This window comes from Grammomys surdaster, unplaced genomic scaffold (assembly GCF_004785775.1).
Source record: "Grammomys surdaster isolate TR1022 unplaced genomic scaffold, NIH_TR_1.0 125146, whole genome shotgun sequence".
NCBI classification, from domain to species: Eukaryota; Metazoa; Chordata; class Mammalia; order Rodentia; family Muridae; genus Grammomys; species Grammomys surdaster.
This window is the reverse complement of record NW_021620042.1, coordinates 778,459-788,522: the sequence shown is the minus strand read 5'-3', so window position 1 is coordinate 788,522 and position 10,064 is coordinate 778,459. Positions and strand designations below refer to the sequence as shown.

Sequence of the window (10,064 nt, the reverse complement as noted above, 5' to 3'; positions counted from 1 at the left end):
AGAGAGAGAGAGAGAGAGAGAGAGAGAGAGAGAGAGACATTGATTTAATGAACTGTAGTAGGCTCCTGGGAAGAGGAGCTTGAGATGTGAAGGGAAAGTCTCTACTTTTTCTCAAATAGCTTTAAAATGTTGTTCATGTTCAGACATGAAGAATACCATCACTAAAGGGCAGGAAACTGATCTCTAGCTTATATTTTTAAGTGCTGAATGACAAACTAGGATTTTATTGTAGGAAGCTGCTTACTAGTGCCAGGGTAGGCCCCTAAGCTACCAGTCTTCCATCACAAAGCTTTCAGAGTTCTAAATGTTTGATAATAAAATTGCTGTCTTTGACTGTCTTCATTCAGTGGAGCCTGTGACTACTTCTTCAGTTTCTGCTTTTATTTTGTTATTTAAAAATGAAAGCATCGACTTGAGATCATGTTCTTCTAAGAATCTTCTTCAGCCTTATGCTCTTATCCTCTTCATTGACGTCTGTAGATTTGTATATAAAGCCTCCATAGTCAGCAGTTCTTTTGCTTCTGCTATTTTGAGGTTTGATATTTGAGACCTCCTGTGTCCTGCAGGGCTGGTTCCTAGGTACAAATTCTGGTCCCTCTTCATATACTAATAACCGGCGCGAAGAACCGGGTTCTCCCTCGCCAGCATTTTTGTGATAGGCCCATATTATAATCATCTGAGGACAGCTCACTCGTCTCAGCACACTCAGAAGTTAGAGTACCAGCCCTTCTTGTCTTGTGTCTCTGGACCTTCCCAGCACCACCCACTATGGACATTGTCTCTGCCCCTCCTTCCCTAGACCCTCCAGCACCATCCACTGTAGGAACCCTTTCTCTTCCCCTCCTTGCCTTTATGCCCTGTCTCACCCTAGCACTCCTTGCAGGGTCCTATGTGGCTCATATGCCATCTCACACTTTTTCTTCAGTCAACATGCATTATTGTACATCATCAATTAAGGCGTGCGTTCAGTTTAGAACTGCCCCTTTCTAGGGTGCCTAAGTGACGTAACTCGAGCATAAATTTTAGGGGAGATTCTCTTGTGCCTGTAGTAAAAAGGATCCTGTTGTTGATATTGGGCTTGTGTTTCCTGGTGGATTACCAAAGACTAGAGAGTGTCATGTGAGCTGCGAGCTGACTGGAAAGGAGTAGGTCAGGGTAGGGGAGCTATGGAGCTGCCTGTGCTGTTAACACCAACCCGGGAAAGGCGTGCTTGGGGAATGGCTCATGCATACATGAAGTTGTGTGGGAGTTACCTCGAAAGGTGGAGAGAAATTCTAACCTTAACAGTGCTGACAAAGATACTTTAATTTTCTTCAAAAGTTGCCCACAATGATTGAATTTATTCTATTTTCAGCTCCTAAACAACCTGTTATCGATCGTTGTTAGGGGCAGTACTCTATTGACCACTTTTTCTTTTCCTTCTTAAAAAAGAAAGTGGCAGCCCGGAGTCCCGTGTTAATGCCATCCACTTCTTGGTACACAAACTGCCAGAGAAGAATAAGGAGATGTTGGATATCTTGGTGAAGCATCTAACCAAGTGAGTGATCCTTCCTCATCAGCTCTCCCTCGGTGCTTCGGGTGCTGCCATTGTTCTTGGAGCCAGGCTGTGTATCCCCAGTCCCAGGGGCAGACCGGAGCAGGGCTGTGTATTCCTAGTCCCAGGGGCAGACTGGAGGACCAGGCTGGACATTTGACCCACTGTGTGTTTTAGACAAGGGTGGTGAAATAGAATGCCTGTTGGTGCTGTGTGAGTAGCTTAAAGCCACTGCCAACAGCTCAGTGAAAGGAGAGGACACTGATTGTCTGTCGCCCCACACACAGATTGTGGAAATAGGATTATGTTTGAGTCTGTTAGCAAATTGATCTTGATCCCAAACACACCTCACTGAGATGGAACATGTCCTTTAGGTTTCTTTCTTTCTTTTTTTTTTATTGTTTTTTGTTGTTTTTTGTTTTTTGTTTTTTGAGACAGGGTTTCTCTGTATAGCCCTGGCTGTCCTGGAACTCACTCTGTAGACCAGGCTGGCCTCAAACTCAGAAATCCGCCTGCTTCTGCCTCCCAAGTGCTGGGATTAAAGGCGTGTGCCACCACCGCCCGGCATAGGTTTCTTTAATCCAGTAGTGTATTCGTCCCTGCATTACAGTCCTGTTTTAAAAACCACCTCCAAAATCATTATACCTGTAAAATTTGAGTGAAGAGTAGTGTTTGAAACCTGTGTTTTCTCTAAAGAAAACCAAGTGCCATTTGAAAGTGCCAGTGGACACATAGTTGGACAAGGTAAATGGCAGCCCTACTCTGTGACAGTTATGGAGAAAAGAAACATATTACAGGGAATGTTAAAATGATTTCAGCTAGGTAGTAGACGAACAAGGTGTGTTAAGACACCAGAGAGCACGTGTTGGACTGTCAGCCTTCAAATGGGCCTCCTCTTATAGCCGGAAGCCCTGAGGTAAGTGCAGGGCTGAGAGGAGCACCTGTCTGCTGTGTTTCCCAAGCTGCAGCGCTGGACGGAGGGAGCAGATCGAATTGTTAGGAAGCTGATGGAATCCAGCCGTTTGTGGTAGCAAGGGGACGGTGATCTGAGGAAAGATGGTGTATCCTCCCTGCCTTTTTCTATGTGCGTGATAGACGTGTGATTTGTGAAGAAGACACACTTGTTGAAATGACAAGCAATATGACTTACGCTTGTAAAACGGGCCATGATTAATTTAGGAGATTCCATTTTTATTTCCAATCATTGGTTCAAGACAGCAGCACAATTCTTTATATCTATATAAGTCCACTTGTCTATTTAATGTTGAGCAAATACATGTAAGAAATGACGACGGGGCCGTTGAAAGAAAGGCTGCTTAGAATGAACTAGCTAGCATGAGGTCTCTCCTCAGGGGGAACAACTTGACAGAATTGTCCTTCACTCTGGCAAGGTCCCCAGCTGTGTTAGTCTTCCATTGCTGTGACACCCATTTGAGAGAGAGTTGAAGTGAGAGCTCACTGTCTTAGGGACCCCAGTCTGAGGTCAGCTGAGCTCAGACATGAAGTGAGTCAGAATATCAACATGGAAGGAGCCTGTGACTGAGGAGACTGGTTACGGAAGGAGAAGGGAGGGGTGAAAGGGATGGACGGAGGGCAGGGAAGGGGCAGATGGGGAGGGGACAAACCAGTCTGTGTGTGCTGGCCACTGTTTGGTTCAGGGGTCACAGCCAGACGCGGAACACAGTTCGCCTCTTTTGCTTTTAGTACATTAAGGAAATACAGTTTCAGAATATTGAATGCTCTATTGTTATTGACACCCAACTCAGATGTTTTTCCTTCTAAATCAATATTAGCGTGTCAAGTCACTCGAAGCAGAATCTAATGACAGTGGCGAATTTAGGAGTGGTGTTTGGACCAACTCTGATGAGACCACAGGAAGAGACTGTTGCCGCCATCATGGATTTGAAGTTTCAGAATATCGTCGTAGAAATCTTAATTGAAAATCATGAAAAGGTACCACTGTCTTTTCTTCGTTAATAGTACCTGTGAATGTGACTTGTTAACTTGTACACAGCTTTGTCATCAGTCTATTTTTGTCTCGTCATCGCTGTGAATTTATTCCGAAGAAGTTGACCTCAGTTGTCTTCTGACAGAGTTCTGTGAGTCTGGTTCTTATCTGGTGTCCTCATTGCTCCATTGAAGAAACATTGCACTCAGATGCAAATGAATACACAGTGCAGATGTGATCATGGGCAGTTTAATTTAATAATTAATTGATAATTAAATGAATACACAGTGCAGATGTGATCGTGGGCAGTTTAATTTAATAATTAATTGACCATTTTCATTCTTGACCTTGGATTTCCTCAATTTTATGAGTTAGTTGCACTCCTTATGCCCTTGGTCAAGCAAGGGCTTTTTAACTAAGGGACATAAAAAAGTGAGTGGAAGTAATATGGAGCCTGAGACCTACTGGTCACCCTTCTGTGGTGACAAATACCTGAGGTCGTCAACTTAGAAGGAAGAGGGGCTTATTTGGGGTCATGACTTCAGTGGTTTCTAGGAAGCATGATCACTGTTTGGGGCCTGCTGTAGCATGGTAAATCATGGTGATGCCGTGTTGGAGAGGAGGCTGGTTCCCATGAGAGCCATGGAAAAATGGAGACAGGGAGGCACATTTCTCTGTCATGAGAACTCGCTCTCACAGGCCAGCCAGGAGCAGTGCTCACCTAGAAGGCTGCATGCCTTTTGCCTCTGGGTAGAGCTGCAGAGCTTCAGTCTGGAGCATGGGAGAAGATTGGCTTCAGGTTTTAGAGGACCTATAACCCAACTTCAGACCTGAGTGTGGCTGTGTCTGGTGTGTAGTCTGCCCCATGGCAGTGTGTGTTCGGAATGCAGCTGACTGGTTGTGGTCACTCAGGGCAGTGTGTGTATGAGAGGCTTCTTTTTGTGCCCAGTGCCCTTTGCTCACCTCCTTCATCCCTCAGGACTCAGTTTCCTCCTGTTAAAGAAAAGCAAAGGCAGGTGCTCAGGATTGAACAAGGCACACGTTTACCCTTAACAAGACACAAACAGTTTAACCAAATTCACTTCTGGATGGAGCAAAGTTCTTAGCCTTTTTGGACCTCTCCTAGTTAAAAGTTCATAGTTCTGCCTTGCTTTTTGTCCTAAGAATTTCAGCTTGTTACCTGCACTGCCAAATCTGGGCACTAGGGGAAGAATTTCTGGTTTAAAGTAATCTCTCAGGGGGCCATTGTGCTGTTCAGCACTCTGTAACCCAGGCAAGACTTGACTTTTAAAAATACTTCAGAGTCTTCCAAGAAGTCCTAGAGGGCCCCACCTCTTCTGTTAGCTGGAGTTCATGGCCTTGCTAGCTCCCTGTGGCTGCCTGTCACTCAGGGGATGTGAGGACCATAAAGACACATGGTCACTCATTGGTGTGGTAAAAAAATGTAAAGATTGTAATATATGCCAAGTCTGTGGCAGTTACTAGGACAAAGTGATGAAACTGGCAGACTTGGTTGGAAAGTAGGTGGCAACCATGGGGGCCAGGGCTAAATTCTGCAGCTCTTACCTCAGCCCACTGTACCTGTGGCTTGTTTTCTTGGGTGTTGTCTGTTTCTCTCTGCCCAGCTAATTGGGCTGCATGTCATACATGGGGCCTGTGTTAAGGAAGAGTGAATATGCTGACAAGGGTGTTTGTGAGAACTGCATATGGATTTGTGTGTCCGTATTACCCACACGCCTCTGTTGGACTGGAAAGTAGTGAGGGTTACTGTTCCTTTAATAGACATCTGAGAATAAGAAGCAAAGAGGAGAGAGGCTATGAGGCATTAAAAAGCGTGTGAGGAAGGAAAACATTATCACAGTGCCCGACCCGAGGGGAGTGTGCTGAAGACAGCGGTGCATACAGTGCCGGTGACAGACCAGGGAGGAGGGGTGGGGTGATTGAAGGGGATGTTTTATTCTCTCATTACTTATTTTCCTTCCCCAGGACTGGGGAAAATGTTGAGTGTAGGAACATCACCAAAGCAAAGAAGAAGTGCCGTGCTATTGAAGCAGAAGATTTTCAGCGGGCTCTTGGAGTGAGAAAAAGACTAAGTTCATGTGCTTTGGAGGCCATGGTTTCCCAGCCCTTTGCTGGGGCTCCTTATAAAATCCATATGTACTTGCTAAGAAACTCACTCCATATGTCTTGCTTTCGTTTGCACACTAAACATTAAGATGTTGTTTTAAAAGGAGTGTTCCTGGGCCAAAACCATCAGGGTGATGTGTGTATTTTCTTTTCTTTGCAAGACAGAAAATTGTTTTTCCATTGTAAAATGGGTACTTTGTACTTCCCACAGATTTTCCAACTGTGGTTCTACCCATGGCTTCGTGACTTTTGTGTACTTGTTATATGTTAATTCAGAGCACTGTTTGCCGAGGGCCTGTTGTGGGCTAGGTGTGTGTGATTTTGGGAAATAAGTATGATAGCCGTTGGGAAAGAAACTTGAGAAGTAGCCAGAGATACAGTGTGGGAAACTGAGCATACTGAGGACTTCATGAGGAAGACGGTGTCCATTTTGGTGCGTGCGTGTGCGTACGTGCATTGAGGAGCAGCATCCCTGAGAAGCTAGGCATCCCTTGATGCCCCGTGGAGTGAAGGTGTGCAGACCATATCCTAGGCTAGGAGATGGTTACCCTGAGAAGATAGCACAAAGAAACAAGAGATGAGGTTAAAAAGGGTGTGGCCAGGTGTGGATGGGGTAACATGTCACCGGAGGCTCTCAGGACTGCACAGGGTTTCAGGTAAACTTGCTTCAGGCAGCTTAATTGACTAGGGTGTGTAACAGCAAGTTACTTAATCAGGAGGGAGGGCTTGGGTAGATTAAGGACATGGTCAAGAAGACAGGACTTTCCAGGGTGAAAGGCATCACTCAGTAGAATCTGCTGTCTATTTTGGATGGCTCTCATAGGAACCTGTAAGAACTCACTCAGTTCTGGGAGATCTGAGGGAAATTTACAAGTAGGCAGGATAATAGTTCAGGACATGAGATTGGCTTTTAGTTCATTAAAATACAATGTGTCTTCTGACGGTAATGCGATTGGAGATTTTTGTGTCTACAGACATTTAGAATACATGCTAAAGCCATAAAGTTGAGCATTGTTGTGCATGTCTAGGAGACAAAGACTGAGGCAGATGGACATTAAGTTCCAGGCTGAGGGAGTTTGACTAGTTTAGTGGTAGAGTATTTACCTAGCACTGATAAGGCCCTGGCTTCAGTCTTGGGTACTACACCCCTCCTAAACAAGAACAAACCCAACAAACAGCCCAGCACACAGGAACACATGATCACATGCCTGATTCCTTCAATGTATGTAATACTGTCCACATAGGTTCAAAATTCGTATGTGTACTGCCCAGTGACAGATGAGCTTGTTCATGGGGACACAGCCAGATGGCGGTGTTTGGGCTTGGACTGAGAGTGTTTGAGGCCAGATGCTTTGTTTTTTGTTGCTAGAACACAAACACTGTCCTTGAGAAAATGTCAAGATTTAGTATCGGTGATAAAAGAGGAATCATAAGAGATCCTAGGCTTGTGTCAGAGTTGCCTAAGAGTGTGATTAAGCGTGCCAGTGGCCACCTGGAACATGAGATGTGGGAAATGCCAGGTGTCATGGAGTCCTGCAAGAGTAAGCTTCCTGTCAGGAGCAAGGGTAAAAGTCAACCCTTGAGAGTCTAGGAGTGTGCAGGACAGAAGTACGTCAGGAGGAAAAGCCAGAACACTACTGGGAGGGATCAGAAAGGGTTGAAGTGCCTGAGGGCTGAGCATCAGGTTGGCGCCTCTCATTGTCCACATGGGTGTAAGGAGCTCTTTAAAGAGACGGCAGTAGAGTCGGTGTAAGCTTCTCAGGCCTTTGTCTGCGCACATTGAACCCGTGGTTAGATTTCATACATTTGAATGCTCTAAGGTCTACAACATGACTGTCCATCCAAAGACCCATGAAGATCCTAAAGAACTCTAAGAACTTCCACACATTAATGTTACGCTGGCTTTCTTGGGATTTTTAACTTCACATTAATGCAGAAAAGGATGGCGCCGTATGACGTGAGGCATCTACGCCTCTCCACCACATCAGTCATGGACGATTAGGACTGTAATCCAGGTTCTAGCTGGATTGTTGAATGTCTTATTTTGTCTCCTCAGTGTGATGGAATGGTATTTCAGTTTGTCCAAGTATTTCGTTAATTATCATGGAGACAGGAGGTTGTCAAGTTTGTCCTAGGACCAACCTTTATACCTTGTAGTCTCTTTAGACCCCAGAATACACAGAGACTCTAAAACTTTGTTCACATAAAACTTTTTGTTGATGAAGATTTTCTTGATAACTTTTTCAAAGTAATCATGTTAGCATTTGGAGTGAGGAGCCTTGTGCTACTAATTTGTTTTTGATTTTGGTCAGCTTGATCCAAGGCTAGACTATACCTGGGAGGAAGGACTTACAGCTGAGGAACGGCTTGGTCAGGGTGGCCAGTGGCCTCCCTGGAGGCATCATTTTCGTAATTGCTGTTTGCTGCAGGAGGGCTGTCTCACTGTGGTCTGTGCCATCCCTAGGCATGCGGGCCTTCGATGAGAAAGATTGCAGAGCAAGCAGGTTCCTGGGTGGTTTCCAAGTTAAAATTCTGCTTGTAGCCTTCCATGGCTTCCCCCAAAGATGGGTTGTAACCTGTGAGCCATACGAATCCTTTCCTTCCGAGTTGTTTGTTTTCCTTTGTTTTTGTTTTGTTTTGATTTTGGTCAGTTTGGTCACAGCAACAGAAAGCATACTAGGACAGGTATATATTGCATTTTTCTTGGTTTGAAATCGAGATCATTTGTGATGATCGTGCCCTGTGCAGAATGTCAATATCTGTGTCCTTTCTGGAAGTTTCTATCCTATGCTCTGGTTCTGTTTGTTTGTTTGTTTGTTTGTTTGTTTTGTTTTCTGGTTGGAAATACATAAGTCTCCCATCAACCAGCACCCTGCCCCCAATCACAAAGAACAAAAGAGGACAACTGGAAGGACGTACAGTTAGCCAGATGCTGGGAGTCAGCCAACCACTGATGGAAAGTACCACGGGGTGATGGGTGTATGATGGGTGCACACAGAGTATGCCGTCTCTTTTTCTTGTCATTATGACCCAAACGAAACCATGTAGCAGCCTTTTAGGTAGCATTTGCACTGATTAGGTGTGTGGGTGATGTAGCCGTGACTCAGTGAGGCGGTGCTCACAAGAGATGTCAGTACTGTGGGGTTTTATTCAGAGTGCTGGAGCATCCTCACAGTCAGTACTGTGGAGCTTCACTGTACCTGACTGTTTTCCAGCAGCTATCAGCGGATGCTAAACTGTGGGCACACACAGAATACTTTCCAGATGCCCCCATGTCATGAGTATCTGTGTCTCTGGTGTTGACTGTTCTATGCCTTGGGTTTACATTCACTTTTAAAAAGGCTTTCGAAGTGTAGGAAACTTTTCTTTACAGGTGAAAAAGAAAACAGCGCTGACGGTATTCCTGAGTGCGCTGTGTAGCCAAGAGCTAGGGTGCAGGAAGAGCTTCTGAGGGTGTCCTTCCCCAGGGGCCACCGGGGTAGTTTGAGAAGAGATCTGGGGGAAGGAGGCATTCTGAAGTATGTGGGTGCCCAGCGCAGAGAAAGCCCTGGCATGGACTCCAGAAAATGGGAGGCTGTGATTAAGGAGGGCAGGTTCTCTGTTGTTTTACAAAGCATTCTCAGTAGGAGGTGGATGGATTTGCCAGGAATGAGCTGTTGATTGAGCAAAGGAAGGTCAGGTGTTAGGGAGAAGGCTGGAGCAGGGCTGCAGCAGAGTTTGCTGGCCTCAGAGGTCTTGCCCACCCTGAAGTGCTCTGCAGAAGCGTCTGGAGTTTAGAGGTGCAGAGGCCTGTCCTTGGGCCTCCAGGTCACACTGAGGGTGTGGAACCTGATCCCACTCTTTCAGGGTGTTGTTATTCCCTGCACGAGGGAGTTGGGTGCTGTGTGGAGTGGGTGTGAGCAGGCAGGAGGATAGACACTGCCAGGTCCTTTATAATAGGGGGAGGTTAGCCTCAGGCTCTGTGGGCAAGATTTCTGCCTCTGGACCCAGTGCTCGGTTTTTTCTGTAAAACAAAGTTGCACAGTCTTCAGAGTCTTCTCCTCAGCACCGCCCAAGACAAAATTGGGAATAATAATTTCAGAACTCCAATGGGTAATGCTCGTGTGCCAGGCCTAGCTCTGCTCCTTTTTTGAACTTTCTTTGAAATGGTTTATAGACAATGGTTTGTCATCAGGAGTGCTGAAAGACAGTTCCTTGTGTGGGATTCTGCTTCCTCAGATTGTGGGGCTTTTCCTGTGATCTCTTCAGCCTCACTGCCAGCGCCCTCACCTGTCAGACAAGAACCAAAGACAGTCCCTTGAGTAACCAGGACAGGGTTAGCTAATAACCACATCTCATGCTGAAGACCAAGTGCACAGTCAGGCTGCAGTAAAATGTGCACAGTGGCTGAGCTGACGTTTGAACCTGGCTGTTAAAACCTGTTCCTTAACTGATAAATATGTTTGAACAGTCACA

At 45.7% G+C, this 10,064-nt stretch overlaps 1 protein-coding gene across 1 annotated transcript in view; it reads left to right on the top strand.

Annotated features, from left to right (window-relative positions):
* Arhgap10 (Rho GTPase activating protein 10) overlaps positions 1-10,064 on the top strand; it is a 196,862-nt gene that overhangs the window by 114,004 nt on the left and 72,794 nt on the right. The window contains exons 18-19 of the mRNA XM_028785172.1: positions 1,432-1,537; positions 3,328-3,487. Of these exons, the coding sequence (XP_028641005.1) occupies positions 1,432-1,537; positions 3,328-3,487 (266 nt within the window). The remainder of the gene's footprint in view (positions 1-1,431; positions 1,538-3,327; positions 3,488-10,064) is intronic.